Source organism: Dicentrarchus labrax, unplaced genomic scaffold, assembly GCF_905237075.1.
Source record: "Dicentrarchus labrax unplaced genomic scaffold, dlabrax2021, whole genome shotgun sequence".
NCBI lineage: Eukaryota > Metazoa > Chordata > Actinopteri > Moronidae > Dicentrarchus > Dicentrarchus labrax.
In genome coordinates, this window is record NW_026136705.1 from 25146078 (window position 1) to 25165343 (window position 19266).

Sequence of the window (19266 nt, forward strand, 5' to 3'; positions counted from 1 at the left end):
AGGTTTGCCCATTTGTGCCTGTCAGTTATTGTTTTTTAAGGCGACATGACAGAGCACAGTGCACATTTTTACTGTAAATTTGTGCAAATGCAGTTGCAATAAAAACAAAACATCTACCTCCAACAATGGTGCACATTTTACTGTGGTAGCTGCTCAAGGTAGAGCTAACCGCTTTTTTATACAGTTCATTTAGACCAGGTCCCAGCCTACGGGTCGGAACTCTCTGAAGGGTCACCAGACAAATCTGAGGGGTCGTCAGACTATTAATGGAAGAAATAAGAAAAAATTAAGTTCTGGTACACGTTTATATTTATTTTTTTTGCTCTGAAATGTTTCTGTCTCTTTGGTGGAACTGTTGACAGACATGGGGCAGAAGGACAGACAACTACTAACAATTTCATTTTCATAGGTCATATGCCGAAAATGTTGAGAACCACTGGTCTGATATCTCTGAATTGTAGTAGAGTTAAAGTATAAAGTGGCATTTATTGATAAGAAGTACAAGTTCCTGAAAATTGTACTTACATACAGTACTTGTGTACAGTAAATGTACAGTACTCTCTACTTGTGGCCAGCGATACCCAGCTGAAAGAAGAGACTGAGTCAGTCTGCAGGCATTAAGCACATCAGTTTCCTGTCCTGGCTGAGTGTGAAGTCTGTGATGGAGAGATGAAGCACCTGAAGGAGCCTCCAGTTGTGGAGGAAGGGAGTGGGTGTGAGATGTCATCTGAATCATTATGTGTCAATATGACATTAATCACATCCAACATCTCCTCAGCTGCTGCTTGCGTAGAACCAGAACTTAAATGTTTCATTTTCAGAGATTTATCATGTATTTAAAAAGGTGTTTGAAAAATAATTTATTACCAAGAGGAAAGAGTTCACATCTTTTCACACTGGAATCACAGGATGAAGGAGTCCACACTGTAAAACCACCAGACAATCTCTTCTCTTACCGTTGGATGGCTTTTGCTTTTTCATGTGATTTTGATTTTTAATTTGCATACTTGCATTGTTGTACGCTGTTTGTCTGTAGCGTAAGTGTTTGTCACGACCCTGCTTCAAACAGAGAGGATGTAATGTCCACTGGGGAAGGGTGGAACATGTCCCTTTCATATATTTGTTACTCCACTTTAACATTTTTATGATGATTTTCTCACTAAAATCAAACAATCCTCTGACTGTCTGCTGTAGTATACAGACTTTCTTTGCCCTGGATTTTGCCTCTCAGGCTACGTATCAGTTTTTATAGAGTATATACTACAGGAGTTTTTGTTCCTGCTTCCATGCAGTTTGAAGTAGATGTAGTTCTTCCCTAGACTCTATGTAAAAAAGTTGCCTGAAGGCTGTGTTTGGACCGTGTATGTGGCCTTAATTTGAATGAGGCCACTTGTGGTGGGGGCTCTGGGGAAAAGGCTCATCATTCCAACAACAGCTTGATTTACAGTTAATATTAAAAAATATGCTACAATTAAACAGAATACAGTAAAAAAACATGATCAGGTCTCTGTTAGGGAAACTAAATATGAAGTATTAAGTATTAAGTATTGTTGGTGCATTAATCATTGAGCCATTTACATGAGATTATTATCATTTTGCAAAACAATTTCATCATAATGTGTAATTTGCAAGCAAAGAAGCAGGAGATTCATGTCTTCCGATCACCAATATTAACAGAATTTTCAGAGACACAAAATTATGTTTTTCTTTTCTGGGATTTATTATTGAGAAACATAAATTCACAGGAAAAATGTAAGTTAGATACCTGAGGATGAAAAAACAACAAACTCGTTTCATTTCTGCCTAACTGCATGCTGTCAGTCAGTGTGTTTAAAGCCACACTAACTGCTTTTCTTTCTTTCTCTCTTCTTTCCTTCTGTCTTTCTTTTTTCCTTCCATGCGAGGTTTCTTCTGCACTCATTTGACCCAACATTTGTGTTCATCATCCTCATTCCACCTCATTTCGCTTCACTTCTTCATTTATTTGTTCACCCATCCCTCCACTCTTTTTCATCTTTGATTTCTCCATTTTGTGACATTTTGTGGTAACCATTTCTTTCATTTCCTCCTCCACTTGTCTTTTTCTGCTTTATGGCTTTCCACGGGACTCTCGGCTTTTCCCACAATCCTCTCTGCTTCTCACTTTTTCCTCTGGGGCTGAACTTCTTATGTCTTGACTCTGACCTCTCCTGTATTCTTCTTTCTATTCTCCCTCCCTCTTTTGCTTTTTGTCTGTCTTGTCTTCCTGTCTCGTCCATCTTCCCCACATCTCTCTGTCCTGGTGCGTCGCTTCGTGTCTTTTGTTACATGTTTGTGTTTGAATCTTCGTGATCGGGTGTGTGTGGCTGTGTGTCGTCCCCCGACCACCAGGCCGCTTGGACAGCCCGTTCTTGAGGCAGCAGCACAGTCCCAGCAGCCCCAGTCCGACTCCCCCACCCTGGCGCACGTCGCCCCTCCGTACCCCGCCACACGCACGGACGCAGCCCGCTGCTGCAGCCGGTAGGTACAGCACATAACCGATAAACAGCAGAAGAAGAAGACCGATGGACACTAGCAGATTGTTTCGAACATCCCTCCCCAGACACAAATCCCCTCCACAAATATGGAGGCTGAAGTTGAAACACTAAAGGAGAATGAAACTGCATGTGAATTAAAAATGTGAGCGATTAAATACACAGGGAACATTTACATGCACACTAATATCCCAGTTTTGAGTCTTATTCTCAAACACAACCAGAAAACTCCAAAAACCTGATCACATCGGGGTACTAGTGTGCAGATAAACCTCCACAGAGAGAAAATGAACAAAAAAATTCCACTTTAAATTTGGGACAAGAACGTTACAGGACTACTACAGGACTTCTGGAAAAGCCCTTTTAGTTAAAAGGTATTTTGATTCATCAGAAATCAGTGTGACAGTTGTATTTCCACAAGGAAAGGTAACTGTAATTTTCTAACAGCAAGACTTTCTTCCAACATTGAAGAAAACAGAAACAGAGGGGAAATTTGAGGTTAGCTGGTCAGATCTGATGATACTTTGTTAGTTTCTAGTATAAAATAACAGAAGTAAACATCAAAATTTTACTCAATAAAGGAGGTGGGCACATTTTCAAATTGTTGTACCATCTGTCTTGAGAGACAATCAGTAAGCAGTGAGGCCTCTCCGACAAACACGGTTTACCACTTTTTCTGTCCACATGCATTTTCATAATCTCAGTTTTAGTATTTCCTTTCCATAATTCACTCAAATTAGCACACACACACTTTCACAAGCCACACATCTGCGCACCAACCCCTTAAAACCACCTCACCTCCTCCCACCGAATTCACCCCCTACCCTGCCCTCCGTTCCCAAAGACTGAACGACAACTTTCATCCCCATCGATTTATTTATGTTATTTTAAAGCAGGTGATTCTCATATTTGAAATTCTGGAAGTGATATTTGAGTGAGTCTTCTTCTTGTCAACAAGTCCCTTAAAAAGACCCAAACCAACAATGAATGTATACTATTAACAAGTATCGTGTGTGTGTATCTTCTTCCTCTGTACCATAGAGCTCCATTTTTGTCCAGAAACGTTTAAAAACATGTCAGTGAGTCACACTGTTGCACTGACATATTCATTACCATGAACACACACTGTAGTTTATTTTGACTCAATCACACGTACACCGTCCTGCTGCCCCAAATACTGACTAGAGCACGAAATGTGGATTAATCGCCGCTAAAAATAGTCCCGAACAAATGCATTATTTTCTCCTGTTTGTTTGAAAAAAAACAGTTTGAGGAAATTACTTATTTAAAAAAAAAAAATTAAACTATACATTTGTGAGGTGCTTTTAAAGATTTACATTGTGGGTTTTTGGTCCTTTCATGGGATTTGTTGACTATGAGAAAAATAAAAAATAATTAAAATATTTAGCAGTAGCAACTTTATCAAACACTGAAAACCAAATAACTGCAAGTAATTCAGTAGTAAAAGAGCAAAAATCCTTAATATCAAGTAAGAAAAGCCAAACGAAATCCAACTTTTGTTGTGTTTTTAAAAAATCCTTTACATGTATTTTTAGAATGGTTGTGTCAGTATTATGTTCTACCTATAGGATATTTTTAAAAAAAAGCATTTTGAGCCTTAAACTGTTTTGTTATTCTTAGCCAAGGTAGTCTCTATTAAACCATAACACAGTTTTGGCTCATCTGCCTTTCAGCTTGTAACCTTCCTTGCTAAGCTAACAGGCTAACACACGCACAAGCATTTCACTAACTGCCACTCAATAATAAAATATCTTTTTATGGCTGTAAACCATAAAGCTGTTTGTCGGTTTGTGTGATAGATGTTGAGTCTGTCGTCACGTCAGTCTTCATCCTTTAGATGTCGTCCAGTCAGCTGTTTTTTTTTTCTGATGTTTTATGGTTCATATTAGCGACAAGGTGACTTTACTTCTCTCAGGGATGAAGAGCTGTTACTTTAACTACAGGACCTCATTGGTTTTCTTTCACCTCCCTCCTTTTCTGATCCTCAATCTCTTGCCTCTGATCCTGGACTGCATCACCTCCCTGCAAACAAACACCCATACACACACTTCCTCCTGCTGCTTTTAATCCTGACCGACTGATCGACCTGTGAGTGTTTGTGTATGAATGTGTGTGTGTGTGTGTGTGTGTGTGTGTGTGTGTGTGTGTGACGTCGTCGAATCGTCCGTCAGTCGCAACCGCTGTTTGTGGGCCTTTGACTGAATATGGATCTTTGCCCTGTGACCTCTGTGGAGTTGATCTAGTTGTCATTCTTTTTGAAGACCATAACGGTGATTTTGTATGTTTTAGCCCATTAAAAGTATCAAACACCTGAAAGTACTGCCTACGTTCCTTTAAGAAACTTTTTAAAGTTATCCAGCAAACAAACCAAAAACAAGGACATTGTAAAAAAAAAGCCAAATATCGGATGTTTTCAATTCCCTAAATGTATTAAAGAAGACGAGTTTTCGTCATTCTCTCAATAACATCAAGGCAACTAAATGTTTATTAGTTTTAAGGGTCAGTTAACAAAAAAGTATATAGTCTTACTGATCTCTCATAGTATCTATCCATGCAGACACAGGGGCAGCTCTAGAGAAATATTCATGACGTAGCAGGAGGTGGGAATAGAGACTTGAAATGTGTGACAAAATACTTGTGCTTTTTTCAGCGAAAATTGAATTTATGATGCAAAAATTATCATTCCCACACTAATCATGAATCATGTTGCAATTCAAAGTTGAATTTCATAAATGTCACTTTGATCAATGCTGAGAGCACCACAGACACAAAATCCCATTTATCTCCATTGTATCGGGGTGGAGGCAGAAATCTGAGATATCTCAAAATGTTGACAAACCAAAAGTGTCTGCATGGCTAAACACCACTAAAGGGAAGGCAGAACATTAGTTGTTTTGGGGAGAATCAACAATTTAGGATATGGATAGCAATAATGTAGTTACTGGGCAAAATCATGCAGACCACCTTTATGACCCACAGTGTGTGTTGTTGCATGTATAGAGGTGCTGTGAAGGCAGATATTATGCTGGGTGGGCAAAGAACCAGTTCATCCCTGTTCCTAGTGACAGCTGACGATAAAAACCAAGTATCTCTAAATTCTCCTTTAATATAAAAATGGTATTGGCAATTTTCCATTATCCATTATTAGAGCGGTTTTTGAGCACCAGGTGAATTGGAGAACCCACCCATGCAAGACCTCCGCTGAGCTGGATGTGATTTGTCATTTTTAACAGGGTCGCACATCTCAGTCAGCCGTTTGTTTCCCGTCAAAGTGACTCCGTTGTTCTTCGTCTGTGGTCTATTGTGTTCGTGTCCTCTGGGAAATCTTGTTCTGGTCTCTGAACAGGACGTCTGACTCCAACAAGCATGAAATCATCGAACATCTGAGAAAAAGTGACGTTTTCATTGTGAAAAGTGATTCTCTTGGCCGTAACTGACACTGTGTTGATGTTTGTCATTATGAGTTGTATTCCTGGACGTCGTCTCAGCATTGTGACTGTGACTCATATTTACATTGATGGCATATTGATGAATGTTCAGAGGATATCTGATGAATGTTTCATTACTTGCTGGATTATAGTGATTATGTCTTGGCTTTGGTGACCCATATACTTGTTGGAATATGCCACTATTTATCAATTTGCTTCAACTTCCCAGGCTCTTGACTACCTCTTCTGTCTGTATAACATGTCCAGTGTGTACTATGGGCATCAATTGAGTGTCACATGACAATCCGCCCCGTGTTTGTTGCACTTACGTCTTACACTGCAATCCAAAGAGAGGGTTGAACAAGACAAGAGTTTACAACTAGCAGATCTGTGAGGCTGTATTGAGGTACTTTGTGCTAAATGTTAACATGCTGAGGTATAATGTCAGGATCTTTACAGCTGCTAATTAGCACTAAACAGAAAGGGCAGCTGAGGCTAAAGGAAATGTGGTTAGTTTTTAGGTAATAAACCAAATTAAAGTGGAGAAATTAAAACTTTGACCTGATGATGGCACTAGATCAGGGGTAGACAACCTGTGGCTTTGGAGCAGGATGTGACTCTTTAGCCTCTCTCCAGTGGCTTTGAAAAATAATTGTATGGAAATGAGTAACACATTTTTTTTAACCTTTTCATTTATCATGGAATTCTGACATTCCTCAATTGTTAAAGTGTGTAGCCATCGCACACCAAATTAAAAAAATGCTTTAGCATAAAATGTATGAAATGTTGGCACCTCTCCTTTATATTTTGCTGAACATCAATCAAATCAATCAAACACTGGCTACTGGTCTTGAGTCTCCCTAACTAGGCTATGAAAAGGAAATTGCTTACACAACCAACACTGCTGGCCAAGTATGCCTGATCTGCAGAGAATGATTAGGCTCATATATGTTCTGCGGCTCTAGACAGAGTTTATTTGTTATTTTTTGGCCAAAAAATTTTTTTTTTTGGTAGTGAAGGTTAGATGAAAAGTCAGAGGATCACCAAAGTCATTAGGATACACCTTCTGGGGACCATGAATGTCTGTACCAAAATGCTAATCCAGCTTGTAGATAACTAAATATTTAACTGGATATGTAAAATGAAATGCACCTATTGGTGGCACTAGATGAAAAGTCAAAGGATCACCAAAGTCATTAGGATTCATCCTCTGGGGACCAAAGTGGTGACCAGCTGATCTGCAGACTGACATTGGCATTCCTAGAGCCGAGCTGTATTTTACCACCAAGATTGGTACTCAAACATGACGGAGAGCAAAAGGTCATTTTGGGACTTTTGTCTTTCACTTTGCTCTACACTTTTTCATCTACTACAGATTAAATATTGAAATAAAATATAACTTTAAATGCAATTAAGGAGTCCATCCTCCACATGACCTTTGAAATGCTCGACAGTATTTGAGATGTGGGTGTTCAGAGGTCTGAAAACAGGCTCTGTGACTGTATCTGTCTGTTTGCTGGTTGTGTGATGGCAAAAGTGATGTGATTGCTGTGATTTATTGTGTTGAAGTAACACAGGATGTGACTGTAGGTTCGAAAATCAGACAGCTTTACAGCATTGAAGATTCCTGTTATACTTTCAATGAAGAAAACCTTTCTTAAAAACATATCGATGTCCATTATTACAGCATGACCTTTAAGTTAATCCGCAACATTCTGTGTTAGTTCAACATATCTGGTTAATGAGGGTGATTTTGTTGTTCTAGGGCGTATGTGGAGAGGACTTTTGTTCTGTACCTTTTCGATGTTGTTGTACCATTTTGTCCCTATAGGGGACAATGATGACGAAGCGAGGACAGAGCGCAACATGGCCGCCGTGTCACCCATTCCTAAAATAGTCACCACGCCCATCAAAGAAGACTTCAGCAGGGATGAGGAGGACTGCAGAGATGAGTGGGGTAAGAGTGAAAGTGAACAGTCAAGAACGAGTCCTCGCCACAGGTTAAAATATACTCAACCTTCAAACAAACTTAGTCCAGTTACGTAGATGTTTATACATCTTAAGAGCTGCAAATCATCAAATCAGTTGGTGATGGACTGGGTTAAGAGGAAAATTAATGAATTATTATTAAATTGGTGTTGTGCTTGTTTTCTACCACCAGATTCGGTGCCAAAGCAGGAGCAGAAACCACCGGTCCAGGAGTCGACACCCACCAAGCCTGTGCAGAGTGTCGCCCCGCAGGCCCGAGACTCCTCCGACTTCTCTGTGTGGGAGTCCGGGACAGACAGCCTTGTCAACCTGTGGGACAGCAGTTCCGGTGCTCCCCCTAACCCGTCCCAGTCCTCCAATCTGGTAGACCTGATGGGCGATCATGATAACGTCCCGCCCAGCACCGCCGCCGCCACTGGCAAGCCTCAGCCCCTCCTTAGCTTCGATGATATGATCGACGGGACCTTCTGCTCGGGCACTGCCCCAGAGGACGACCCCTCTAGTCTGGTGGACGTGACGGCCTCTGACCAGATGACCCTCAGCTACCAGCATGCACTGCAGCATGCATCCGGGGAGAGGCAGGAGCTGGATGACGGACAGCTGCTGATGACCAATGGGGAGACGCTGCTGAAAGAAGGGACTCAGGTCAGACAGGTTAATGCTGCTGCTGTGCACTAAAAAGAGGTTTTCTGTCTTTTTGTTGGTTGATTGTTGTCTTCTCTCTGTTGGTTCTTATAGGCGAGCGAGGGCTATTTCAGCCAATCACAGGAGGAAGAATTTGGCCAATCAGAGGAGTCTTCAGCTAAACCTGCACCGGTCTTTTATAACAAGCCACCAGGTGAGATACTTATCTGAAAAGAAGACTGTAAATGCCTTTTTATTTGATGTTATTCATTATTTATAATAGTATAATGTACTTTTACACGGCAATATAGTCATTTTATACTCACCACTCCTGTTTTCATTCACTTATTATTTCTAGTCACTCCAAGTTTGCTCGGTTTTTGGATTAAGTGTCCATGATCTCCAAGAAGTAACCGGTTTTATTAGCGACTGGCCTTTATTATTTAATGCCGGCTCAGCCAGTATTTGGACACCTGGCTTTATTTGAGAATGTATAGTATGTTTAATTGTAGAGGGTTTTCAGGTGACATGTCCCCATTTGGCGACCATATGTAAGGTTGTAGTTTGTGGTGCTGTTTAGCTGTATACTGACGGGTGTTTTAATTATTGTGTCCAGTGAGGGTAGAAAAAATAACAGAAACACCTCTCTATAATAATAATAATAATTGTATTAAACTTTATTTATATAAAGAAAAAAATGAAGAAAAACCATGCAAGACAGATAAAATAAGAATAAAGGACAGGCATAATAGAGGAGGTAAAAACAATACAATTAATAATAATGAATAAATAGAATTAAAACCAATAAAATAATAATTAATATAATGCAGCCACATATCACCATTATCATACCAGAAATCAATGATGTCTTAGTTATCTAGAATAAATTAACTCAACAAGCATGTTTGTGTGTTTGTGTGTGTGCGTACAGAGATTGACATTACGTGCTGGGACACGGACCCCGTGGTTGACGATGACGATGACTAAGCGGCCAATCAGACACCACCACCGGACCAAGAGGAAGTAGGAAGTGCGCTTCATGAAGAAACAGATTTTTTTCTAAAAAACAAAACACAAACAAACAAAAAAAAAGTAATAATAATAACAAATCTTGCATCAAAACTACTTCTGTATTATCTTTTAGAGGACAAGAAAACAGTAGCCACCGAAAAAAAGGTTTGAGTTATCGTTAAAGAAGGTTTGAAAGCTCAGTTATGGGTTTTTTTTCTGTGTGTTTGTTATTTTATTTATTTGTTTTTTCTTCTTCTTTTTTTTTTTTTGCTATGCAGATGTAATAGCTGGGAGCGGGGGGACGTTGTTTGTGTAAATGATTTATTACACATGAACGTAGCGCGCACTGCTGCATATTAGAGACGATGAAGCCCAGTGTGTGGCAGGCAGCCGACACACCTAGTCTGTAGTGCTTTAATAACACCCTATAAAACTAATACAGTGGATCATTACAGCTGCCATGTATATCTTCACTCTCTTTCTTTTCTTACCTCTTTTTCACCTCCCTCCTTCTTTCTGCCTTCCTCACAAAATATTCACCTCTGCAAGTCAGTTAATCTTGTAATTTAGTCCTCACTTTATTGGGGAAAAAAAGGTGAAATATTTAATTTATTCTGCTGAATCTTAACGTCTTTCACTAACAGCTGAGGGAATCCTGACAAAGTCCAATCTATTCTCAAGGTAAAAATTCTAATTGTCGCTCCTTTTTGACCTTTTTCACTCCTTTTGTATGATTTTAAGACTGAATTCAAGATTAAATGGCTTGTAAATCTGGTTGCTTTTTTCAGTGCACTTTTATTTCTCCTTTCTGCCTCCTTGTGGATGAACTGCAGCTTCTCAATCAGCCCTCCCCTTTCTGGTTCCATAAAATCCATTGTTTCTACCCCACTTCTATATTTACACGAGCGTCCAATCTAGATGAATATACTGTAGATATTTTTCCAAGTGTTAACAGTTTTTTAGGAGAGTTTGGCTTTGTGGTAATGAACATGAAGCCACCTTCAGCTTGTGCACAGTAAAAAAAATAACAATGAATCCTTTGTATGATTCTCATTATTCTGAAATTTCCCAGCTGGTCCTTCATTTATGGACAACAGTCGGCACAGTTCCTCTTCAGAGTCAGGGAGGTTTTAAATAATAATAGTTTTAATGTTTATTTCTATCTGTTAATGTCCCACTCATTATGGATGAAGGAGGGAAGTTGGGATGAAACCGTTGGAAGCAAATTTGGGCCACACGATGCCTACAAATATCACTTTGTTTCTTCTTTGTTTTAATCTGCATGGAGAACCAGATGTATTGATGTGATCGGGTCAAATTTACAGTTCAATTTAAATTATAGATCCCAAAATCCAGAATTAGTCTAAGAGGCTTCACACATTCTGCACAATGTAGAGTTTATGGAGATCTAAGCAGCCATGAAACACCTTTATTGATATATTATACTATACTAACTATGTAAAAATCACACCAAAAGGTTTTGTTTACCAGACAAGAAGCGTCTAACAAAAGACACTATTGAGTTGCATCATGGGAAGTGTAAGATCCAGTGTTTTTGGAGCTTGACCCATTGGGACCAATGGTGGACTACACACTGTCTCAAGTACTGTATTAAGTACAAATCTGAGTGTTTTATTTTATACTTCAGCTCCACTATATAATCTGTCAGCTGTAGATTCAAAATAAAGGATCAGTTAATAATATTTCATATATCAGTGCTTCACTCATGGGAGCTATTTTCTGCTTTTCCTTTACTTTCTGAAGTACTTTTTTTAAATAACATTTTCATTGGAAACATCTGAGTGTGGTGTTGCTGATTTTACCTGAAGGACAAGTTCACATTTTTAAGTCCATCTTAAAACTATTCTCAAAAGTTCAGCTGAATCAAAGATAAGCAGATAAATCAAGTGTTTCAAAGTCTTAAGTGTGAATTTACAGGATTTAATGTTGGAACATTCCTGCTTGATTTATCTAAAGCCTCATATTAGTTTCATCTGACCTCTGTAATGTAACTCAACACAGAAAAAGGACACTGGAGTTGCTTTAGGAAGAAATATTTTCACAGCCAACAATAACAGCAGTCAATAACGCTTTAAATAAACACATGGACCCTGTGAGTATTGCATTACGACAGAATGTGAGGTGTCTGAATCCTTCCTTCACCACCGTTAGGGACTAAAAGTTAGCAGATTTCAGCCTCTTCTGCTCCGTCTTTGATTTTTATGTGTGTCTTGTAAGTTCCTAACTTTACAGAAGAATCACCAGAACAGTATTAAGGCCTTCTGTAAAACTTCAGCCACTGTAGGAAGGGATGCCACCATTGGACTTTGTTTCTCTTCTGTGATTGTTTCCATATGAGGTAACCAGACCTATAAAGCACCTAAGCAGGCTAAAGTCGACTGTAAAAATATCTGCAAATTCTGCAGAGTGAAGGTCTGTTGGTGAGAAATGAAGAGAAGCAGAGATCCCGAGGGCCCCGAGTTGATGAGCTGAAACTGAAGTCTAAGTAGTTGATATTTGGAAACTCAGACCACATGTGCTCAGTCTCAGTATTTTAAAATGCAGTTACAAACATCTGTGCATGTGGGATGGACAAGACAACAAATACCAGAACATTTTAAGCAAAGAAAATTACATCTGGTTCTCCACGTAGCTCAACCCCCCCACAACTAAAAGCCACTTTTAAATACTGACCCACGTCTGCTGCCCGACTGCTTTTGTTCTGTGCCAATGCAAAAAGCACCGTATGTATTTCATTTATTTTTTATTGATGTGATATTTAGTTGCCCTGGAAACTGGAGTGAGAGGTGGGGCGGGCTGAGGCAGGAGGTGTGTGTGTTTTTAATACCTGTCAAAAAGTGTGCTAGAATTGATTTTCAGGACCTTTTTGAATATTAGCAACAACAGTGTTAGTCTTTTTTTGCTGTAAATTCCTGTAGAAAATAAAAAACTCCTAGGCAATAATAACACCTGTGTGTGTGTAGAGCACCTGGATACTGTGTGTGTTCACCTGATGGGAAGCTGCTCAGATTATCTGGCTCGTTCGTTCACAGACCAGCAAATCCTGATGTGAGACCCGGTTTGATTTATACCTCTGAATCCTGAACGATCAGGGGCGCGTCCACATCCGACATTCACCAAATTATATCAAATTCTGTAAAATGAGGCTCAATTAGTGAATAAATATGCAACTCTTCATTTTATTTTGCCATTTTTTGTCTCATCATTCATAACTGTGAACATGTCTCTGGAGAGTCTATAAGAAATCTTGATCCTAAATGTGGCTGAGAAGTGTTCAAGGTTACATCGTCAGTCACTTTTTCGTTCTGATTGAAGATTTCTGGTCAATTGTTTACATGGGATGTGGACTAATACAATCTGGTGTTAAAGCACAGAAAGAAGTCATGAAGTTCAGCTTGGAAGCTGCCATTTTCTGTATTATTTATTTACATTTTTAACACCTTGAAATACAGCCTTTTACATTCATATAATCAATAAATCATAAGATCGCTGCATTTACACAAAGAAGAACAATAAAGGGGAAAAAATAAACATAACACTTACAAAAAACCTTCAAAACAGATGGTAATCTATCCAAAATTGACTATATTACTTGTAAGAAGATGCAAAATAAAACAAATATTTGAAAGAGAAAATTCTACTAGGTCAGAAACCGCATTGTTCACAGAGATTAGTCATCCACTGCTGGGAAATCTAAATCCTTAATGTAATTAATAAAGGGACGCCATATGTTCTCAAATACAAGCTGTTTATCCTTTCTGATAGACAGCTTGATAACATCTGCCTTACCCATTGAGTTGGTCTGTGAATCTCATTCCACAACAGTACAATACATGTTTTGGCATATAGTAAGCTGACTACATTTTTTCTTTTAATCGGTTAATGAAAAGTTTCTAAACTACACCTCTGCAACCAATTGAGATTTCAGTCGGTTTGGGCCTGTTTAGTCTGATTGATATTGTTACTCTGTGTGGGCTTTTAAACCAATTATAATCTGAATATTTGGCTCTGTGTAAACATAGCATTTCAAAATCAAATAAGTAAGTATATTTCCATTGCCTATATATGTATCTATAGTTAATGTTTTATTGATATAGAAGGCAAGTTATTTCTTGCAGACTGCAGGATTACTCTGTATTTAGCTCTATTCATTTCACCCTCAGAAGCCAGAGAATAAGTCAGCTGAACAAGGACCCTGAAACATGTCTGTGATTATAGATATTTATTGTGTCGGAGTTGTTCTTCAGCTGTTTTCAGGGTCTCACAATTTCTAGCAGTGCTGTCATTTGTGTCAAATAAACGTGGACTACAGAAAAAAGATACAGGCAAATATGCCCTAAAACACAGGGAACAATATTTTTAATAATCACCACAAAGACAAACAAATCAACTCTTTAACGTGTTGGTAAAATAGGTCTTTAATTTGTATTTAAAAAGAAAAGGTTTTGTCTCATTTTTTTTTCTCTAAATTTACTTTAATACAGTCAGAATTTGTCTTTTCAGTCACATCTAGTGGCCACTGGAGGAACCACTTCGTCCAAGGTGATTGCAGGGTGGGTTTTTGTGATGTAACTGATGCTTGACACTGTCCTCCAAAGACAAACTAAAGCAACAGATGTTTCAGCAAATACCCCCCAAAACAGCAGGTTTACATTCAAGTGAGAGGCTGCAATTGTTTTCCTTACTTACCTGTCAGGGCTTGCATACCCTCTAGTGTCTGTAGGAACCATGACCCTCAGGAACAATGGAGGAAGTCAGGTGACGAGCCAGAAGGGGTAGGTTGGGGTGGATGGATGTGACATCTATCTTGATTTTTGACTTCTATCCAAGAATCAACATTGGATTATTTTAACCATGAAGATGAAGGTCCACTATTCTTTATGGAGTAGGTAATTTAAACCCAATCCCTGTTGTTTTTTGTGTCTAAACCTAACCAAATCTTATCTACAGCTGATCAGAAAAGAGTTTTATTTCTGCCACTGTCACTGGAAACCATCATCCTGTCATCACATGAGCTTCAGATCAGAAAACACAATACAAACATCATTCAATTTGAAGGAAACGTGGCCATGGAAACATATAAATCAGTTTAACATGTTCAGAGATATAAATCAAACCACAGCAGCACGTCTCAAACTTATTTTAGCAAAATAACTTAAATAAAGTTAAATGATCTGACTTGTTTTGTAGTTCACACCTCCACCACTAGATAGCACCAATGTATTTCCATTTGACTGCTAGACCTACCTCTGCACTGTCTCTCTGAGAGGATGTTTGTTAGTTTCCTGTCCTCATGTTTCACTCTGGTCTTAATAAACTGACAGTATATGTCATATATGATCATCTGTAACCTCTGGAGCACTTTTCCTTCTGCTGATGTTTAGAAGAGATTTCTTTTGGTGTCATTTCAGGAATATTTTCATATAGCTTGTAGCTAATAATAATAAAACTAGAGTTTAATTCCCCCTCCATTCATCTGTTCTTCCACCAATGTGTCATGACAACGACCTTGAGGTCTATTAAATTTGATAGATTTTATTTATTATTCATCTTAACAACATGATTAACAGGTTTGGGAGCCGCCTGATGGTTCAGTTTTAACGTCCCATATTATTCAGGTTTCATGATTGTGTTTTTAAACCTGTCACAGTTCAGAATGTGATATTGTTCATTTTACATTTTTTGTTGAAAGCTTAAATTGAATGATTTTAGGTTTTATATCTACACATGTATTGACCCTTATTGGCTGACAGTTGTTTTCATTTAAAGGTAAACTGCAGATAATTCAGGTTACATGCTGTTTATTCCACTTTTCCAATGGAATCCCTTCATATTCACTAGTTTATGTGAGAAGAGAGCGTGTAACTATGTCCTATTTCAATTCCAAGTAGTCAACCCTATCATTTGTGAGTAATGTTTAATTCCCATAATAGACATCAGGCCTAAGTTGGGATAAGCTCTGGAGTTTTTTGTGACTTTTAAACCAGATTTCAGCATCTCCTCATGTCTTTAAGTAAAACCAAGGAGGAATAAAGGTTATAAATGATTACAGTAGTTTCATATAAATAGCTTTGTCTGATTGTATTAATCCTTGAACTAAATCTTATTGCGGTTGCTATTATTGCTGTACGTTAATACGTCTTCATACCCTTGACCCTAATGGGTTGGAGCTAAAATTATAGTTAAGATTGATCCATTTCATGTTATTGTCCCTTTAACAAGGCATTTAAACTGATTTTAAGGGGGGGGAGAAGTGTTTCCTCTGAGTTGTTTGTAGCGGGTGATGTGGAGGTTGAGAGGGAAGGCGGGGCAGGTTAACTGTAATTGGGCTGACAGATGGGAATACTCCAAAGGTTCTCCAATCAATCGGTTTGGCCACTCGGAGCAGCCTCCTCTAATCACTCATTAATCAGCGGAAATGAGCTCTGATTAAACTCTGTGACAGCGACTCTGAATGGAGGCCCGAGAGGCTGCAGGTTTTTTTCCACCTCATTTCACTCAGTGCGTCTTCAGAGAAACGAGCTGCTCTGGGGCCTGACAGGAAAAACACCACTGTGGAAAACCATGGATGAGGTTTCGGAGGGGACTCCGGTTCCTCATTAAATGTTTTAATTCAAGGGAATATTAAGTTTATATATTATAAAATCGGTTATATTTACCCATCAAACTTTTTCCTAGCACTGATCCCAGATCATAGTCATACTACGTATCATGGCCCATCTCCCAGAATATTTACGTCTCAGCTGTATCTGAGAATCTAACTCTGCATCTTTACCAGACGCTCATGTCCCCTTTAACTGCTCCTAACAGGGTCTAATAATCTCTAACTACTGCAATACAAGGAGACATACTACAGCTTGTACAGCTGCAACAAGTACAACTCCCCCGTCACCCCCCTTTGAAACAAGAATAACTTCACCCATAAGGCCTTTTGTCTCTTTACAATATTTCTCTTTTCTTCCATTTTCAGATTTCTCCATCTGCTTCTCAAATAATGTTTACTTACATACGAACAAGATCTTTTGTGACATGCTGAAGTGCTGATGTATGTTATTAAAAGACTTAAGTGTGTACTTGTGTGTTCTTTTCTGTGCTTCTTTTCCCTTCCCTGAGGCCCCTATTGTCATTTTGAGTTTGGATGAACTTGAGTCTTATCACTGTAGAGTTTTGTTGGGTGTTTTATTCTTGTTCCTTTCTGTTAAAAAGCTTGCATCTCACATTTTTTGGTGGTTTTCATGTTTTTAATTTCATTTGAAGGATGTAAAAAACAAAAACAACCTTTCCAGTTTGTTAAATTGGAAAATGTGCACTGGAGTTTTTCTTTGAGGCAAGGTCACAACAAAATTTACAATGGTGAAATGTCACAGCAAAATCCGTTTGAGCTGAATAAACAGAGACAAAAAGAGCAAAGGAGTAATTTCTCTTGTTTCCCAGGTTTCATTCAGACACTGAAAAGCAGCAGCTCCACTGACTTCACTACAGTCGGATCAAGAATGTGACACTTTTAGACACTTTAACTCTCAAAAAACAGAACGGCAACAACATTTAGAAGAGACTGTTTGACTTGACTTAATAATGTGTGAACAGCCACAAAATAAACATGTCTCTCAAACAACATGAAGCACCATAACCCAATAATTAGTTTAAAAAAAATACTGAATTACAAATAATGCCAGTAATTAACAGAAACTATGGGAGTCTGGAGGTCGGGCCAGCCACACAGCAGACGATAGGACCCAGACCTCACAAAGAAACAAAGATCCGAAAACTGGACTACCAGACCTCCATCCTCAAAGAATAAAACAACTAAACTACTCAACTAAAGTGGAAAAGAAACTAACTGATGGGATCAGGAGGCTGCTTGTCCAGATGAGAGAGAGCTCCTGCTTCTCCAACCTTCCTTAAATATGTGTGCAGGACCACCAACCAATCATCCCCAATGAGGGGCACCTGAGTGTAAGGAGAGTAAGCAATATCATATTTTATTAAATGATCATGTTTTGTTTGTAAAATCTTAATCTGTCTGTGTGATCTCAATCCCCCTGTTTCACCCCTCGCTTCCAAGTGCAAAGGAGAAACTACAGTGGCCACGAAAAACACGAAAGCCCCTATGGAGACAGTGTTTGGTTTGTCCCTAGAAACATGGTGGTTCAACATGGCGGATCTATGGTAACAAAAGCACACAGATTTCTATATTCAGGCTATTATACACTAATGAAAACATAGTTATTATCTGCCAATAGATCCTCCATAATGTTACACACTAAACCTTTAAAGGTCCCAGTGCTCTTCCAGGAGGTAGGGGCCCAACCAAGTGGCAGCCACCACAGTGAGATGAGCTTAGACAAGTCAAAAAGGTAGAAAACTTCTCCTTGAGGCATCCTATTAGCTCACCTGGTAGAATTGGCGCCCCATGTACCAAGGCTGAGTCCTTTATACAGCAGCCAAGGGTTTGACTCCCACCTGTGGCCCTTTGCAAGTACAGAAAACTTGATTTAGAATCACGTTTCTATCTGATATCCGAGTGAAACCTGCATGTTGGCAGAAGTCATGACTACGGGAGGATCTGTGAACGCCTCTGGCTCACAGCTCACCTCCAGCTGTGATGTAACAGTGGGTGTGGTCAGCTGGACAACATGGTCGCCTCAGACGCTCTAATCAGAGGACAGCGGAGGAGGAGGAGGGGAGGGAGGTTGCTCAGCCGTTGCCATAGCGATGTGACAGAGCGTTGGAGGGCTGGACTGATGTTCTCTCTTTACTACATGTAAACAAGGCTGAGCAGGTTGCCAGGCAACACACACTCTCACAGATGCCATCCAAGGCTCGATATTAAATGTTTGACTCAGGTTTGACGGAGGAGAAAAATCTCAGTGGTGTATTTTTTTGCTTTTGTTTTGTTTTTCGTGTTCAGTGTTTGTTTGGAAAAATGTCATCCTGTGCCGGCAGAAGAAGTCACAATGAATGTCAAAGTCTCAGATTGTTGCCAAGAAAACTTCATAATTTTGTCATCAATGTCATGACCTTTTAGAATAAATAACTGCCCCCTGTCAGCTACAAGACTTCACACCTCAGACTTTTGCTCCCGGAGACGTGAATAGAAATATTTCAAAGAAACACTCCATGAATTTAAGTCTATTCATGTCACGTACACTCTGAGATTGTTGCTTGGTAGAAAAGGTAAATATTCAACCAACCCTTTTCTCCAAATCAGTATTCAGTGCACTCCTACTCTGCTGTGAGGACAAACTCTCCAACAAAAATGATTTAAAAGGAAATACTGCATTACAAGAGAGTACAGATACAGCAAACGTGAGCATCAAAAGACGTGCAGTGTTGGGCAATAGCATGTTAGAGTATGTATAGTTGTATTTCTGCTATAAGGTACGGCTTGACTCTGCTCTACTCAGCTTTTGGTTCCCCTGATTCATTTTCCACGGCATATAGAACCTTGGATAGCACCCCCTCCTCATCGTAGGCGGAGCTGATCGTCAGAGTGATGCTATTCCAGCAGTTGGGAAACAACCAGAGAACAACAGATATGAGCTTTCACGTCACCTTTTAGTATGAGCTCAGCTTGTTTGAAACTTAACCTTTTAAGATAAACAGTGTGTTATTGCATTAAAGTTACTTGTGCTAAGCTAGCTGTTGATGGTAAGTAC

At 39.2% G+C, this 19266-nt stretch overlaps 1 protein-coding gene across 3 annotated transcripts in view; it reads left to right on the plus strand.

The window, feature by feature from the left end:
* dbn1 (drebrin 1) overlaps positions 1–12789 on the plus strand; it is a 116619-nt gene extending 103830 nt beyond the window's left edge. For 2 of the 3 annotated variants that reach the window (XM_051400353.1, XM_051400354.1), the window contains exons 11-15: positions 2371–2499; positions 7794–7919; positions 8124–8596; positions 8690–8789; positions 9507–12789. In XM_051400353.1, coding sequence (XP_051256313.1) covers positions 2371–2499; positions 7794–7919; positions 8124–8596; positions 8690–8789; positions 9507–9562 — 884 coding nt within the window. In that variant the 3' untranslated portion in view covers positions 9563–12789. The remainder of the gene's footprint in view (positions 1–2370; positions 2500–7793; positions 7920–8123; positions 8597–8689; positions 8790–9506) is intronic. The other variant, XM_051400356.1, reaches the window with a different exon arrangement.
* Positions 12790–19266: the final 6477 nt, after the last annotated feature.